The sequence below is a fragment of the Artemia franciscana genome, chromosome 1 (genome assembly GCF_032884065.1).
Source record: "Artemia franciscana chromosome 1, ASM3288406v1, whole genome shotgun sequence".
In the NCBI taxonomy this organism is placed as follows: Eukaryota; Metazoa; Arthropoda; class Branchiopoda; order Anostraca; family Artemiidae; genus Artemia; species Artemia franciscana.
In genome coordinates, this window is record NC_088863.1 from 33,485,322 (window position 1) to 33,504,538 (window position 19,217).

Below are 19,217 nucleotides of genomic sequence, written 5' to 3' on the forward strand. Positions count from 1 at the left end.
GATTAATTTCAATTGATTCTCGAACCACCTGTTTTATTCCCAAATCATTACTAATGAGTGAAGAGTTTTCAAAAAGTATCATGTGGGACGGATTATTAAATATATGCCAACCTAGAGCAGAATCAAAAGAGTTGTTGGAACCATTTGAAATTAAGGCCTTGTCTATGTCATTTTTGTGCTGTTGTAACCTTTTGTCTAGATTCTGATGGGTCCTGCCGACATAGTATTTTCCGCAATCACAGGGTATTTGATAGACTCCTCTTTGGCGAGTAACTGGGGTCTTATCTTTACCCGAATTTAAGAAATTGATGATTTTAAAATTATTAGTAAAAACTACGTGCAGATTATTTTTTGTGCAAATATTTTTTAATTTTGTTGTAATCTTTGGGATATACGGAAGATAGACAATATTTGAGGGCTTATCAATAGCCTCACATTGTGAAGTATCTTCTTCGATTTTACAAGAGTGTCTTTTTATTCTACGGCTAATTATTTTATTTACAAAAGGAATGGGGTATCCATTACCAAAAAGAATATCTCTGATAAAATTTATTTCTGCATTTATATATGAATGGGAGCAAATATTTAGGGCACGATCAATGAGGGAAATTACAACTGCTCTTTTAACTTGTGGGGGGTGATTTGAATTAAAGTGAAGATATCTATTGTTTTGTGTTGGCTTTCGATATATAGTAAAATCCAGGTCATCAGCATTACGAATAATTAATACATCTAAAAACGGTAGTTTATTTTCAATTTCAACTTCAAGGGTGAACTGCAAATTTCGGTCATAAGTGTTAAGATGATCTAAGAAGCCCCGAAGTTCAGCTTCCCCATAATTCCAAAGTGAAATTACGTCATCCATATAACGACCCCAATAGACATGTTTTAGGAAATAAGAATTCAATGCCCAATTCTCAAGATTCTCGACGTAAATATTTGCTAGTAGCCCGGATAAAGGTGCCCCCATGGGTAATCCATTTTTTTGCTGATAAAAAGAATCGCGAAATTGAAAATACATAGAAAACTTATTACAAATTTTAACAAGAGTCATTAAAACTTCACAATCAATTCCTGTCGCTGAAGTCTCGATCAAGTGGTAATTTTCTTCTATTTTGTTTTTTAATAATTCCTCTGAAATAGTTACATCTATATTTGTATACATGGAAACAATGTCGAAACTACTAACTATTGTGTTTTCTGAAATACTTGTGTTGCTAAGTTTTTTAATCAAATCTGCCGAGTTATGAATATAGGAATTTTGAGAATACAATAAAGGTTTGAAAGCTGTACAAAGCCATTTTCCAATATTGGCAGCGGGAGCTTTAGTACAAGCTACAATAGGTCTTAAGGGAATGCCCTGTTTATGTATTTTTGGCAAACCGTAGAGTTTAGGACAGAAACTACCACGGGGAAAAAATTTATTGTATAGTTGTGGGGTGATTTTACCATTTTGTTTTAGCTGCTTTAATTCATTTATAATATTATTAGTGAACTGATCAGTAGGATCATGAGTTATTGTTTGATATGTAATTGTGTCATTTAAATGGGAAAAAATTTTGTTGTCATAGTCTGTTTTATTCATGACAACAAGTGAATTGCTTTTGTCTGCTTTAGTTATTATAATAGAAGGATCTTTTCGGAGATTAGATAGTATTTTCATGTCATGCAAATTTTCCGGTGTGGAATCGGTAGGAGGCTTGAACTTTTTTTGGCTATTATAGAGGATATTTATTAGACCAGATCTAACTTCATCAGGGTTAGAGACAGAAGGATAGTGTTTATGCAAAGCGGACTCTAGAGAGGAAACTATATCTGCCACAGGAACCTGTTTCGGTAGAAAAGAAAATTTTGGACCTTTTTCTAGTGTTTCGATTTCCTGGGGTTCCAATGTTTTAGAAGAGAGGTTAACGATAGCAGGCCCAGGAGTGAATCTTGGAGAATAAATACGGTTTCTCATCGAAGATTCATTTCGTAAGCCTTCCAATTTTTTATAGAGGCGTTCCTTGGACAAGCGAAAATCGTGGCTAAACAAATTCCTTTCTAATCTAACAACTTGAGCAAAATCAACGGTGGACAGGTTTTCCAGCAAAAAAGTTTCCAACGATTTTCTCTCTGAAGAAATAATATGTCGTTTCTGTTTTTTGTCCTTAATAATATGGACTAGGGTTTTTAACTGTAGTGTATGGGCAAATTGCGCTTCTTTTCGGGTATTTAAATGTAATTTATATCTTAAAGACTTGGGAATAAGGTTTTCCTTTCTACAGGATTCTAAAAATTTTTGTTGATTGATAATATTAGCATGTTTTTTACCTAGATTAATAAAATAAAAGATATCATAGGTCAACTGCTCCCCATAAGCTAGACGAAAATAGCGACGAAGACCACACTGCCTTTCCATAACAAACAAATACAACGTAGAAACAATAGGGAAAATTTTTCAAGACAGTGGAAATTATTTATGTAGATATTTCGGCCCTATGTCCAAGGGCCGTCTTCAGCACAATACAATACTATATATATATATAAAAGAACTTACATCAAATTGTGAGAATTAAAACTGAATATAAAGACACTTATTAAAAACATTTTTTTTTTTTTAAATATAGCCCTAGCATCCTTACTTCAGCGAAGTTCAACCAGGACTGGCGAAAAGAATGAAATGAAGAAATATAAACTCATTCAAACTAAAGAGAAATAAAATGATTAGATGCAATTCCTTAAGGCTAATCTTGCTTGTTTAGCAGCCTGTCTCAAAGGCCTTTTCGTAGTTGGTTCAGTAATATTATAAATTGGTTTAGTAAAATATTTTGTTAGATCATTTTTAAATAAATTTGAGTATAAAGAATTTAGTGAGTATTCCCCCAAGTCCCTGTTCAAAGAAATATTTTTATTTATTTTGAGATTAAATTCAATTGATTCTCGAACCACCTGTTTTATTCCCAAATCATTACTAATGAGTGAAGAGTTTTCAAAAAGTATCATGTGGGACGGATTATTAAATATATGCCAACCTAGAGCAGAATCAAAAGAGTTGTTGGAACCATTTGAAATTAAGGCCTTGTCTATGTCATTTTTGTGCTGTTATTTCTTTGAAATTTCTTTGAAATAAAGAAATATTTCTTTGAACAGGGACTTGGGGGAATACTCACTAAATTCTTTATACTCAAATTTAATTAAAAATGATCTAACAAAATATTTTACTAAACCAATTTATAATATTACTGAACCAACTACGAAAAGGCCTTTGAGACAGGCTGCTAAACAAGCAAGATTAGCCTTAAGGAATTGCATCTAATCATTTTATTTCTCTTTAGTTTGAATGAGTTTATATTTCTTCATTTCTTTCTTTTCGCCAGTCCTGGTTGAACTTCGCTGAAGTAAGGATGCTAGGGCTATATTTAAAAAAAAAATGTTTTTAATAAGTGTCTTTATATTCAGTTTTAATTCTCACAATTTGATGTAAGTTCTTTTATATATATATATATAGTATTGTATTGTGCTGAAGACGGCCCTTGGACATAGGGCCGAAATATCTACATAAATAATTTCCACTGTCTTGAAAAATTTTCCCTATTGTTTCTACGTTGTATTTGTTTGCAACAAAAAATGTTTAATTCCCTGGTGTGCTTTTCTTATATATCAAACTGGAGTAATTTTTGACGGGTCTCAATTTTTTTTTTATTAAATTTCCAAAACTTTTAGCCTTGAAATCATGTTCCGATAAATTTGAATAAAATTTCTATTTCTAGAATTTATTTTACACGGAACATTTATGTCACAACCACATTTTAAAAATTTTGGTCATGGGCGTGGATCACGGTTAGTTTTTTACTAGGTGCTACTGTTGAAACCATGAAACAGAGTATACAATAATCCTGGTCCAAAATAGCAAAATGACAATAGCCCTTAAGTACCAATTGGAAAAAACCGCAATGAAATAAAGGAGAGCTGCTAAAATTGACTACCTGATTCTGAAAGAGCATAATTCATATTTTCAGGTTTTCAGAAATGAGCTCATGGATGGATTCAATAGACAGTTATATCAAAGCTTTGGACTCGGAAGCTTCCAGCCTTGCTGTATTTGAATTGGAAAAAGCGAAATTTCAGGCTAGTTATTCTTATTGTTAATTTGGTCTATACTTTTTTCCCTGAGGTCCTAATGTGATTTGATGCTTAATAAGAAATTTTTGAACTTGCTTTGTTTTACAGAGACCCCCCCCCCCAAAAAAAAAGAAATGTAAATTGGTTGAAAATCACACTCCAACTAATAATTTCTACTTAAAAGGAAACTTTCCAGGTATTTTTTTATATCATTTGTGTTAGCATTTTAAACAACCGATATTCGTTGGCATTTTTATCATAAACACAAGGAAGACCCCCCCCCCCCCTAGGAATGAATCAGTGCTTTAGTACTTATTAGTACTACTACTACCAACAACTCACCGCAGCACCAAGCCACCTGAGGCCAACACAGCTACGCACGCTCCTCCTCCATCCCGATCGATTCAAAGCCTCCTTCTTTACATCATCCCAGAAAGTTTCCATTTCCTTTAAATCTTTCTTTATGACATGATCCCCCCCAACCGCAGACGACCTGCTTTCTGTTTAGCCTTATACGGTTGGCCTAAAAGGTCAATCTCCGGCAATCTGTCATCCTTCATCCGCGGAACGTGCCCTAGCCATCTGAACCTTTCTCTCAGTACAGTACTGGAAAGCGGGATTGAACCGCACTTTTTGTACAGCCTACTGTTTGAATTACGATCAGTCAGCTGGGTACCCAGTACAATCCATATTCAGTTTCTCTGAAAAACATCTAGCAAATCTTCGTCCGCTTTTCGGAGCGCCCATGCTTCCGAGCCATATTTGACCACTGTTCTGTAGCTTCCAATATTCTTATCTTGATTTGTAAATTTATCTTCTTATTCTTCTAAATTTTTTAACTCTGAAAAAAAAACCCTGAGCCTTGGCTATTCTACTTTAAAATCTTCAGTGCACCCATTGTCTTTACTTATAATACTACCAAGGTAAGTGAAGCTGTCCACCTGATCAATCTTTTCGTTACCCAAAGTCATTTTGTCATTTTTACAGTACAATCCATATTCAGTTTCTCTGAAAAAACTTCTAGCAAATCTTCGTCCGCTTTTCGGAGCGCCCATGCTTCCGAGCCATATTTGACCACTGTTCTGTACCTTCCAATATTCTTATCTTGATTTGTAAATTTATCTTCTTATTCTTCCAAATTTTTTTTAACTCTGAAAAAAAAACCCTGAGCCTTGGCTATTCTACTTTAAAATCTTCAGTGCACCCATTGTCTTTACTTATAATACTACCAAGGTAAGTGAAGCTGTCCACCTGATCAATCTTTTCGTTACCCAAAGTCATTTTGTCATTTTTACTTATTCCTAGCTTTAACGACTTAGGCTTCTTAACATTAATTAGGTCAAATTTTAGACCTATTCTAGCACTTTGAACTCGTAAAACCTCTAAAAGTTCATTCATTTTGCTTATACTTTCATCTAGGATGCTTAAATCATTACCATAATCTAAGCCCAGGAGATATTTTCCTCCTCATTTGATTCCGTGGTCTCTCGTAGCCTTTCCTGTGCTCCTCAAGACAAAGTCCATCAAAATGATCTATATAAAGGGGTATCGAACACAACCCTGCTTAACTCCTGATTTAATACAAAACCAGCTGCTAACCTCAAGTCCTACCTTAACCGCAGCAGTGTTATTCTCATACATAGCACTAATCACTTTAATGTATTTGTCTGGCATACTATACAAGGATAAGACCTTTGCTAAAGCTCTTCTTTCAACAGAATCAAACGCTTGCTCATAATCTATAAAACCGAGGACCAAAGGTGTTTGATAAATCAGGCACTTCTCAATTATGGAACCTAAAAGTGAAAATTTGGTCGGCACATCCTCTATCTTTTATAAAACCGCACTGTTTTTCTCTTAAACTTTGTACTTTTGTCTACAGCATGTCTCAGTCAAAAAAGTATCATATTACTGAGCAATTTACTATCTATAGAGACCAGATTAATGCTTCGATAATTATCAAACTTGCTCTTATCACCTTTCTTATGTATTGGTTTAATTAAGGTTTTCCTATAATCGCTAGGTACTTCTCCTTTTACAAAAATCGTTTTCATAGTCTTCAGTAACTCATTTCTAAATTCAGAGCCTCCATATTTTAGAATATAATTTATCACACTATCAGCACCTGGAGCCTTACTATTATTTAATCCTTTTAGTACAGTAACTAATTCTTCCTCTTAGAACAGATCTTCCTTCACATCCAAGGTATTACAAACTTTTTCGTTTTCTTCTGTTACTTTTCTTGCAACTCTTTCTCGATTTAGCACATTCTCAAAATGTTTTGCTCATTTCTCTTTAACACTTTTCTTATCACTAATTATGGCCCCGTTCTTATCTTTAACTGGGACAAGTCCGGATTGACTACTCCTTCTCAATTTATTAACATGCGCGTACAATATTTTACCATAATGCCGTCTTGTTGCATCTTCCAAATCCTCGACAGTCATATCCATGGCCTCCATTTCACACCTTCTTAGTTCATATTTTAATGCTTTCTCCACTTTGTTTACATTCCTTTTGTTTTCATAGGATCTATTCAAATAATTTTTGTCCAAGCCCCTTCTTCTGTCTGTTAAACACAAAGTTCTTCACTAGTATTCCTAGCTTTGCTCCTAACTTTCTTCCCTAAGACATTACAAGCAACTTCATAAATTGTTTTTCTAAAATTATTGCATCCGTCTTCCACATTGTCAAATTTTAAAGTCTCTAGATTAGTATTCAACTGTTCCTGGAAAGATTCTCTTTAATTCTCATACGGGAATATAACAACATCATAGTTTCCCAGGAGGTACTTACCCTTCCGAAATTTCAGCTTAGATTAACCCTAGACACTACTAGATGCTGATCTTTACTTTTAAATTCAATAACAGCACTCCTATATACCCTAGTATCTTGCATTGAACCTGCCAGTCTTCGGTTTACAATTATATAATCAATAAGGTAAGCTGTCTTACCATCTCTTGAATATCGTGTTAACTTATGGGCCATTTTATGACCAAACACCGTATTGGTTATAACTAGATTGTTATACCTACGAAATTGCAGCAGTCTGTAGCCATTCCTGTTTTCTTTTCCTACACCAAATTTACCTAGTCTAGGATACTATCTATCCCTATTTCTACTGAACTGGGCTCCCAACAAAACCCCCATATTTCTACTTGGAATCCATTTGCTCCTGTGACTGTAAGTAAAATTCATCTGTGTCACTAGTATCTCGGTCAGTTGCTTCTACAGGGGCATATACTACTATAACTGATACCCTGAACTTTTTAGCCATAAAATGAGAGATTAGCATTCTATTATTAATACCTTCCCAGCCTAAACAAGACTTAGCAGCTTCCATATTCATCATGAGCCCTACTACCTGTCTATTTACCCCATCCTTACTGCCTGAATAAATAAATTTTATATCACCTAATTTCATGCTTCCTACCCCTTGGATATGAGTCTCTGAAACTCCTAATAAGTCCAGTTTGAACCGTCTGTATTCGTCATTAAAAATGTCGATACGATAGTTATTTTTTAACGTCGTTCCAATATTCATTTTCTTTAAATCATTGAAATTATTTTCGCCTCAGGTAAAGCAATGTTCCCAGACCCAGTGCAGGACGGGGACCAACATATCCTCTCAAGTCTACATCGAAGCGCTTAAGCTGGCTTAGAACCGGACAGCGAGAAGTCTTTGGGACCTCCAGTATGAATGGAGGCCTTGTGCAATCCTGGGCCCATCTTTGTCACAACATGGTTTTCAGCACTTGGCGATACTCTTCTATCAACAAGAGTCGAAATCCTGCACAGACAGTCTCAAGCCTATTACCTCGACTCATTATATATTCATGCCTACAAATATTATACTACTATGGAGATGCAACCCATAGTAGATAAATCAGCTTGGAAGATGTTTTTCAGCCTGAAAACGCCCGCCAAAACAGATTAAGCTCAGAACAATTATCCATTAATCAGAATCCCGTGCGAATGCTGTGTTGTTTACTAGGCTATAATTTCCTCGAGGGGTGCCACTCCTCAAGTGGGGATAGAGTTAACCGCAAGGTCCCCAGTCTTGAAGGTAACCTGAAAGGGTCGAGGCAGTCGTTTTCAGAGGCTATTGTCCATAGATCAGGGTCTTGCGCCCTGCTGCAGTTGTCCTTCTATAGAGGATCCTCCCACGATGATGTTATACGTCACCATGTAGTTTATACCATTACTGAGAGAAGGTTTGTTACTCACGGGACGTGTGGACACCCGATGGATCATGTTTAGTATACTTTTGGTGGGCCCTCTTCCTCCTCCACCTGTATTTACAGCTCCGGATGAGGGTGCTCCTGTTTTAACTTTCTGCTTATTTGCCTTAGAAATTCTCACGATTGCTATAGATACCCTAGCGTGTGTTTGGGTATATCTTAGGAAAGGTGAAGCAGTCCCTTGTTCCTCCCAAGTTGATCCTCTTGTAGTAAACTTACAACTGAGAGAGTGTTGTGAGTATCCAGTTTATTTTCTTTTATACAACTTAATTCCTCCCGCTTTAACTTTATTTGGTCTCAAATCCTACCCTTTATTATTCAACTGCCGTACTAAGCGATCAATTTTTTTTTTTTAGTTTGGTAGTGAAGTAAAGTGAGGATTTGTCAAATCTTTTTGTTGGTTTCAAAATAAGTAATAACATTTTTTTTATGTTAGAGATTTTGTAAGTGTTTGATTTCTTTTTCTAAAATATCGGGAAATCTATTTAAAAAACAAAAAACAAAAAAAGATCCTATCAAAAGATTATTATTCATTTTAAGATTTCATTAAGATTTTTTAAGTGAAATGTCTATAAATAATAAGATGTAAATGATACGCCTGTAAATAGTAAAAAAAAACATGAAAAACGACAAGTTTTTAATAATGAATGAATAAGAATAGTGACTGAAAGAATAGTTGCTATGACATAAGTTCTCATCTCCCAAAAACTTACCATTATTTTCCTGCGTATAGTCAGAACTCAAAATAAAGAGAAAAAAGAAGCGCCATTAAGAATTTGTCCATCTGTCAGAGCTGTCACGCCATGTATATCCCAATTTGTGCCTCTCGAATATACTGATGTTTGAGGATGAATTTTTTGAATTGGTGATCGTTAAACTGCCTTGTCGACTTCGAATAGAGTAATTAAAATAAGTTGGATCTCAAGGGGCTATATCCATTGCATTTTTGTTCATTTATTAATGTAAAATTGGGAACATGTTATAATTTCTAGTATATACATAGTACTACTTTCCTAGTTTTTAACGATACATACTGTGAAGAAATGAAATAATTATTTTTGAATTTCAGGAGGCATGTCAAGACATTGAGAAAAGGCGTGATGGAATGAAATGGCTAGTACAACAACTGGACTCTTTGATTAGCCATAAGCCGGAAAGTGATGCCATTGTACAACAGAGCCGTCTTGAATCTCTTATAACACGCTATAAAGCATTAATCTTGAACATTGACAGTGCACTTGGTCGCTATGAAATGCTTTCTAAGTGCTATACATGCAATGAAGAAATGAGATTGGTAAGTAAATTTTAATCTCTCATTGGCCAAATTACGCTAACAGACGGCACTTCTTAACAATCCTTAAATTTGCATCTACTAATTGTTTCTTTTTACGTTTTCCTCTCATAATTGGGTTTAAATCTACCGATTTAGAAGTTCCAGTCTCAAGGGAAACTAGATGTCCTGGTGATGTCCTGTCTTAATGTACCAATAACCTCTCAAACGTCTAAGCAACCTCTTTCTAACAGAGGATGATTAAAGTTTTTTATGTAATTACGTAATACGTGATAGCTCTTATCAGATGCATATCAACTATAGGTGTAGATCGATAGATAGGACAGTGTATTTCAGAAGTCCAAGGGCCATACACACAATAAAAAAAATTCATAAAAAAAAACAGGGATATCACTAATAAAACAAACTACAAATGGATAAATACCTAATCTACATACTAGATAACTCAAAAATTTAAACTCTTATTTCTTTTTAAACATTTATCTATAAATACACCACCTCGAGCTATTGTGGTTGGGCTTCTGCTTTGTAGAATACCAGGAAGCAGCAAATCAATCCAATACAAATATTTTTCACTTAAATCAAAGAGCACCGGGCACTTCCAGAAAAATGGTCCAAATCTACATCCTCATCTTTACAAGCATACCGCCCTTCGGGGACCGCTCTATTTTTATCAAAACACCTTTTGCCTGCCCTGTATTGGAAAGTAATTTGTCCTAAGTTTAATCCATCGACATTAAACCATAGCCAGTAAAATAAATCTAAAAAAAAACTTCCTCCCCAAAACTAGGTTGAGCCAGGTTATAATGTTTCAAAGTTGTAGAATGCAAAACCTGCATTTGCCAATACTGAATTCCTTAACCCTCTAAAATAAATTCTACCTGGCTTTCTAAGTCTATAGGCAAATCAAGACCAACATTCCATATGTAATGCATTCCCGTTCTTCCTAGTAATGACTTAATTTGAGATGACTACGAAGTTTTCAAATCATTATTCAACATCTGATCATTTGCCGCTCTTACTCGTCTATCTTCGTTTCTCTTAATTATTTTCAACCAAAATCTAAGCATCAAAAATTGACCTACGAAGCTTTAAAGAAAACAGGCTTTCTGAATCTATGAGTGAGTTGTCTGATGTAGATCCAACTCTCTTTTATAATACTGGAGCTGGAGGGACTCTAACTGCTCAACTGCTTCTCAACCCCAAATCTCCGAAGCAAATATAAAAATTGATAATCCAGTGCAAGATTCCTCTTCTAAACTAGTTGCGACAACAAGTTAGTTTATCCTCTTTGTTTGAAATAAGAACAATAAATGGAAAAATTCCTACTTTGTTCTTACTTCATATTAAATACAAAACAAAGTTTTTTCAACTGAAAGTAAGGAGTAACATTAAAACTTAACACGAACAGAAATTATTACGTATTTGTGAAGGTTTGCCCCCTTCTTAATATCTCGCTCTTCACGCTAAAGTAGTTTAGTACTTTTATAAAAGCTTCTTATTGTTTTAATCAAACGACCCTTGTGTTTCAGGAGTCGTTCTTAAAGAACTGGGGCAAAAAGTCAAACTTTAGCATAAAGAGTGAGATGTTTAGAAGGGGTCAAAGATGTTTAGGTTAGGGGTCAGAATAAAATTTGCCCTGAAAGTTTTATCCTCCGGAAACTTCTTTCCCCATGAAAAATTTTCCCTGGGGAAAATTCCTCAAGCGTAAAATCCACTCTCTCCCCAACCAGAAAATGTATGCATACTTCCCAATAACAAATACTAGCCCATAGCTTACGTATTGGCAAATTTGATAGCTTAAAGACTTTTCCCCGGGGGCTAGGGGGGTCGAGTTATTTTTGATGAAATAAGTATTGGACCTTTCAACTATACTAAACAATTATGGCTATCTCAATATTTTGATCGAACGACTTTGGTGAAAAAAGGGTATGGGACGGGAGCTAGATGCCCTCCTATCTTTTTGGTCACTTAAAACTTGCATTAGAACTTTTAATTTCCGTTCGAATGAACCCTGTCAAGATATTCTAGGACCATTGGCTCGATACAATCGGCCCTGAAAAAAAAATAAACACCCATCCGTGATCTTTCTTTTGGTAACAAATACAAAATTCTATGTTTTTGAAGATGGGAATATGAAACCTCTACAGAAGGGTTCTCTGATACGCTAAATCTGATGGTATGATTTTCATGAAGATCCTAGGGGAGGCTTTCTTTCTTTTTCGAAAACAAGGGAAATTCACTCAGACTCATAGCCTTTGATGGGTAAAACTAAACTTAATGGTTCTGATATTTGGAATCAGTAAAGTCGACCAATTCCTTTGGTATATTTATGAATTTCAAAATTCCGTTTTTTTAGAGCTTCGGTTACTATTGACCCACATCGCTCCTTATAATATGTTGTTATGATGAACTGTTTGAAAACGAAATATAAAAACAAAAAATATTTTGATTGCAAAAAATGGAGATGTTTTTTTTTTTCAATGAAAGCAGGGGCTCACGGCTCTCTATGCACATGTTTGACTAGATATGATTGTGCGAGTTTTTTTTGTAGGGAGACTATATTTTGAAAGGAACAACTTTGATTTAAACAAACAATAGACCTATTATTTTCCAAATGGCCGAAAATAAGAAAAAATTTAATAATAGAAAAAAGCTGGAAAATCATGAGAGTTTGGGTCAAATAAATTTACAAGAAATATCAAGAAAAAAAAGTAATAAGCTAAACATGACAATACTTAATGTAAACCTAGTCTCTCCTAGTAAATTAAATAAAAAGAAACAAGTTTTTTCATCTGACAGTAAGGAGCGACATTAAAAAAACGAACAGAAATTATTACATATATGAGGGGGTTGCCCCCTCCTCAACACCTCGCTCTTCATGCAAAAGTTTTTCGGCACTCTAAAAAAGGTTACTTATTGTTCTAATTAAACGACCCTTGTGTTTCAGTAGTCGTTTTTAAAGAACTGAGAAAAATTTAAACTTCAGTGCATAAGGCGAGGTGCTGAGGAGGGGGTAATCACCCTCATATAAGTAGTAATTTCTGTGCGTTTTAAGTTTCAATATCGCTCCTAACTTTCAGCTGAAAAAAGCTATTTTTTTGTTTTTTATTCCTGATCGTTTTTTAAATAATGCCCAGACATCTGACTCCATTTACATGGAAAAATCTCCCTTCTCCACAAAAATATCCTCTGGACAATTCACTCCTGGCGAACTGTTAACCCCGGACAATTACTCTTAACATGTCGACGCGTAAAATTGAATCGGTAAAGAGAAAGCTAGACATATAAAGAAATTTCATATAGGAATTCTGGGAAATTCGCCCAGTACAAAATTTCTCCTGAAAAGTTCACCCCCTGGAGACTTCCCTCTTCGTGGAGACTTTTCCCCGTGCAAAATCTCTCCAGCAGAAAATTCGTCCTCCCCCCCCCCAAAAAAAAATGTATGTATGCTTCCCAATAACAAATACTATATGTAAATAATGGGCAAATTCCATGCCTTAAAAATGTTAATGAGCCTTTCAACTATGCTGAACAAAATAGCTATCTCTAAATTTTGATCAGACGATTTTGGGAAGAAAGTGACATGGGAGGTCCAAATTTTTCGGTCACTTAAAAAGGAACTAAAACTTTTCTTTTCCGTTAGAATGAGCCCTCTCCCGAAGTTCTAGGCCCATTGGGTCGATACGATGACCCCTGGGGAAAAGAAAAAGAAAAAAAATAAACAAATAAACGCGCATCCGTGATCCTTCTTCTGGAAAAACTTAAAACTTGAAACCTCTAAGTAGGGTTCTTTGTTACGCTGAATCTGATGGTGTGATTTTCAAATTTTCGGTGACACTTGAGCTGGATTGCTCCTTATTCACAGCTCGTTACCATGAACTGTTTGATATTCAATTTGAAACCAGTCCTGAGCCCTGTTACAAGAAGCCGTCAAAAAAAAAAATCACCACATGGAATGTTAAGTTAACCCTAATCTTGGAATGCATACCAGGATCAGTTTGGGGTTGGAGGTGTTAAAAAGAAATATGTGACTTGAATTGAAAACGTATGAAATTATCGACTGAAAATTTTGGGAGGGGGTGCCGGGCCCCCTGGTCTTGCAGTTATCTGTTTGTACAAGAAAGGAGTCCTGCCTAGTTTGAAATGCCTTCAAAGTTTTTGATTATGCATAATTTTATGTGATAAAATGAGGATATTGCTGAATAGAAAAAAAACTATCAGAATATGGAGGCTACTTAGTCTCAAATCATCAATAATGTGAAGATTAATCGTATTTTATGCCTTTTCAGATCATATTTGCAACATAAGAAACAATTTTAAAATCAAGCTCTGCCAAAGCTTTTGTAATTAAATATGCTTTGTATTATTATCTGTCTATCAGCTATCAGGCATGTATGCTGGAATTTCTTTAGAGAGCTCACACTTTAGAAGGGGCTATGTAAACTAAAAAGTGATTATTTGAAAAGTAAAATAAGTCGTCTAGTATTTTTTAATTTATGGAGAGGTGGATGGCAAATCATATGAATACTATAAGACATAATAGGAAGAAGCACAAAATCGAGCGACTTCAGGTGGAGATAGGGAAGAGGATGGATCCAATGGGGATTACATTAGACAGTAGGCCAAAGTCCTTTTCCCGTCAATTGGGAAATTTCATTTTTAATATTAGTGTACTATTTTGGAGCAAACCTGACATTTTTAGAGCAAAACTTTCCAGATTGCAATTTTATAATTTTTCCAACTCAGGGAGGCAGTCTTGATTTAAGTTCAATTTTGACTTGCATTTTCACAAGTATGTCCGAAATTGGAGAATTTAGAACATTCACCGGTGAATGTCGACATTTTCCATAGATTTGGTCAGTTTTGCCAGTCAGCTTTGTCAGTTTTATGCAAGGTTTGATGGTGACAGGTTAGATAAGTTGGGATAGGTTATGTTAAGTTGGATTAGGGGAGGCTCGATTAGGTTTCCAACCCTTTTCTGAGATTTATAATCTAACCTAATATAATTGTGTTGTGAGAGCAACACTTTGGTTTTGTCGTGTTTTTTTTTCCTAGCACCCCGACTTCAGGTTATTCCTAGAAAGTGGTGAAGGTCTAACCTCTGCGGTTTTTACAGTAAGTGTTGACCTTATGCCGGATTGATGAATATGACTTTGCAGTTTGGAAAGCTTCGTAGAATTTTCGTCTGTGGCCAAAAAGGATGGTTTTTGCTTGTCCTTGAGCCAGAGCCTATAGTATCCGAAGTGACTTTGGGTTTTATAGCCTAAGTCAGAGAGAACTATCTGAAGTTATGCAGTCAAGCTCTTGTTTCATCAAACCATGTTTCTGCTTTCGAGTGAAAAGCTCTGTTCTAGCAGACAAGCAGGCAGGCACCAGTTTCAAATTGAAGATGGACTAAAATCTATAATTGTTAAATATATGTGGCAGTTACCCGGCCCCACAGCCAATATATCTTTTTTGAGTGATAAATAGAAAAATTTAAAGAAACAAAAAAGTGGGAACCGGAAGTGCTGCTGCCATCTATTGTTTCTGCCCATTTCTGTTCGTGATATCGGGTGAGTTAATCATTCCGTTCGCACATGGGAGTGTGGTACAGAAATGGTATCAGATGTGCCTATTAAACTTTAAAAGTTCTCTCATTGCTAAAGAAATTAGAGTTTATCCTTTGCTATTTTCTAAGTGATGACGCTAGAAACTTGGCCTAGGGCAAAAACTCAACTTTTGAACTAAGACAGATAGATTTTTTTTTTCGACGGCAGTCGATAGCTCTTGATGAGCTAATCAAAGTAAGTGTCATCCATTTTTTGGTACAAAAATTCCTTCATAAGATATACCAGTTTGGAAGTTTAAAGGGGCTGACAAATTCAGTAGTAAGGTACACACTGAAACCAAAAATAGGCCGATACCAATTGTGAGACATATAGGGGGTTTTAAGCTAGAGTCGGCTGTTATTCTCATAATCATCTTCTGCAATGAGGGGTTCGCAACTTTTGCTAAGTTGGTGTACCTATTTCTTTCCGGTGTATTTGAGTGAGACATATAGGGGGTTTTAAGCTACGGTCAGCTGTTAACACCTCAAGTTGCCCATGCAACGTAGACCTAATCTAATTTTAACTTTTACCATCAAACCATGCATAAGACTGACATAGCTGAATATATATATATATATATATATATATATATATATATATATATATATATATATATATATATATATATATATATATATATATATATATATATATATATATATATATATATATATATATATATATATATATATATATATATATATATATATATATGTATGTATGTATATATATAATTATATCAATTTATGCGCTTTCCTGAATAATTAAAAAAAATCATGTCGGTTGATGATACTATGCAAGAAAAATCTGCAAATCCATGTTAATTCATCAAGATGAAATTCCGTAATAAAAACTCAATGTAGCTCCTTTACTTTAGTTGTTTCTGTGGAATGTATGTCCTTTTTTCATGTATACTAACGGTTTGAAGAAGGCAGTTAAGTATTATTCTTTGTATAATGTTGTCTGACAAGTTGTCACTAGTCTGTATTTTTTGTTTCCAGAGTATCCAGTTCCTGGAATACGTTCGTGGCCATTCTGTTGGAAGAGTGGTTGAAGAGAATCTAGAATCTCTGTCAGAAACCTTTCATGAACATGAGAGAGTAATGCAGGATCTGGAAAAGAAAAGGTCTAACATTTTGGCCCTTATACAAACAGGCAAAAATCTCCAAAGGAATACTTCAGCACCCGAATTTTTAAGGATATCAGTCCAGAACCTAGAGACACTATGGAATGAAGTGCACCCTTTGGCTGTCGAAAAATTAAGACTACTTAAAGGTTTGTCTTTCTGAAAAGAAGTCAAATTTAAAACAAACATAAATTGCCACAAATATTTGTAGTTTTATCATTTAGCTCTAACCTCCCATCAGGCCAATATCGTTTGAGCATTACTGAATACTAATTAGATTGCTTAATTGAAAGTTTCACCTTACCTTTTAATATTCTGCACATTTTAAAGAAATGTGTTAAAAGGTTCAAAATAGTAACGAAAAGAAGGGTATTTTTCCTTCATTTAAGAGTATTTTATATTAATAGAAAAAACGGAACACAACGCGGTAAAAGTTAAGGTTGTTGAAAGAACCATTTCATGAGTAGTTGTGATAAGAGTAGTCTCCTGGTCAGTACTGTCAGGATAGGACCAGTATTCATAGGAATAGATTTCGAAGGAGAAATTTCAGCAAGGGCCGTCATGGGTAGAATAGTTGTGGTAGGGGTAGTTGTGGTAGAACTTGTTGTCCCAGATATTTTCATTGTAAAAACTGGCATGGAAAAAGCATTGTGGAGGGAGTAGTCTTTAAAAGCGGTTGCAGTAGTAGTGCTAGTAGAGCTATATATTTCTTACAAAGTGAACGCCTTATATTTATAGGTCCGATAATCTCCTTAAGTTAAACTATAAGGCTACATATCCTTAAAAATCAAATTATTACTGAATTTTTTGATGTAATTAATCGAATTACTAGAATTAATTTTTGATGTATAACTCTTATCAGTTTAGGATATTTCACCAAATAATCCTGAATGATGAAAAGTCGATATTGACGCAATACGTTCATATATAGGAAGTCAAGGAAGAGGGAAAGGGAGATTTAATATCCTCAGTTGGGGCTCTCCGATTATACAGACCAAAAGCATTGTGTAACTCCGATTCTAATGAGGTATAGCCCATTCGGCTCTAAAAGACTGCTGTAAAGCCCCTGTTTTCAAGTAAATTATTGGTATAATTTAGCATCTTACCTTTGCGACTGCATGTATCCTGTCACCGCTGGAGACAATTAAAGAAAAATTTGACCATTCCTTGTCACGATTCCTAACTACATTGTTCCATTTTATGCAATCTACGGGGCTTCAAAGGGGGTAAAGAAGGTTGGTTAGGTGCCCTGTTATTCTTTTCATTACATAAAAAGGGCAGCGTATGGTCGGATTTGTGATCAAATAAGCCTTTCCCTTCTCCCAGCATTCTATTGCCATTTGTTTGATAGGAAGGGGTGGAGGAAAAATAATTTAGTGACAAATTGCTTTTTAATAAGATAAAACTAGTTTCTGCACTTGATTGATTGTCTACATTGTCTACGCACTATGAGTAATTTCTTTAAAAACCCATACATGAATGGTGTTATGTCATTCTAAACTAAGGAAGGGCTGGGTAGCCTCTTCGGGCCCTTTAAAGTGGACATTTCTTCCGAATCCATTTAATAAAAGTAAGAAGCAATTCACAAGTATAATTTGAATATACATAGAACTGATTTAGGATAATAATTTACATTTTTATTGCAATGCTGGGAACTGACGGGTTTCATTTTTTCAAAAACTCCAACGTAAGATCTAAATTGTATTGTTTTACTAGAGCCTCTCTCTCGACATCAACACCAGATCACTTAGCCTTTCACCGTCCATTGTTGACCAAAAATGTGGTTTAAATAGGATTAGCGTAGAAATAAAAACTTCCCATTGCTAGCAGTTATTGTAGGCAAAATAATAAAACAAATTAGATTTTTTTTAAACTTTAGAAAAACTTCATTTTTGAAGTATCTTTAGTTGTTTTGTTTAGTCTAACAAGATCTGTTTGGCCAAAAGTCAACACGGTTACAAAATTATGTAAGCAGAAAGTTACTTGCTGTGCATGCTTTTGGTTAGGTGAAGAACTAGAATTCTGCTAACTTGGATAAAGGGCTAGGCTACACTCAAGAAAGCTCTGACCATGCGTTCTATGCAAATTTGCCGGGCAAGGAAAACAGAGAAAAAGAATGGATGGGAGGTAACGCTATCCTCCATCAAGTCAATACTATACTATACAATACTATAAACAATTTGAAAAAGAGGTATGTGCCCTTAATTAAGTCAATCACATTAATAGGACAATAAACACTAAGATATACAGTAAAAGTATTTGAAAATGGAAAAAATTGGTGTAAAAGGATGTACAGGATAAAGTCCTGTGACCTATCCAGACCCCTATTTTGGATCCTGGAACCTATCTTTCAAATCTTAAAATTAGGAACCTAGTCTGAAATACAGGATCTTAAACATGAGACATATCTGAAAATAAGACAAAATAAATGCGACTATTTATTTCAAAAATAGACTGCTTTTCATCTTTCTATGATATAAATTCTGTTACAACTTGAGTTACTACTAAATTTATATAGAGTAAAATCGATAAATTCTTTAATTGCCTCCAGACACAAATAATCTAAGTAAATTTAAAAATGCGTAAGCAGTCACCCAACGATTGTGTCTCTTTAAACTGAAGCCTATGAAATGCTTCAATTTCAGCGCTACCCAAAGATACTTATTTTTTTGGAGGAGGGTTAAAAATCTCACTGATTGTTTTTATGTGTGTATTAATTGAAAATAGGAATTTTGGAATGGCTACAACTCTTGGAAATCCATGGTTTCCATTAGTTGTTATATAGTAGACAATGGATTTTTTTCAACCGTTAGTTCCATTATTTTGGTATTTATGTAAATGAATTTCTCTAAGTTAATTTA

General features: G+C 34.8%; 1 protein-coding gene across 1 annotated transcript in view; it reads left to right on the plus strand.

Moving 5' to 3' along the window:
• Positions 1-19,217, plus strand: part of LOC136028707 (muscle-specific protein 300 kDa-like) — a gene marked incomplete in the record, with an annotated part of 463,479 nt that overhangs the window by 139,210 nt on the left and 305,052 nt on the right. The window contains 3 exon segments of the mRNA XM_065706609.1: positions 3,982-4,110; positions 9,415-9,639; positions 16,232-16,505. Of these exon segments, the coding sequence (XP_065562681.1) occupies positions 3,982-4,110; positions 9,415-9,639; positions 16,232-16,505 (628 nt within the window).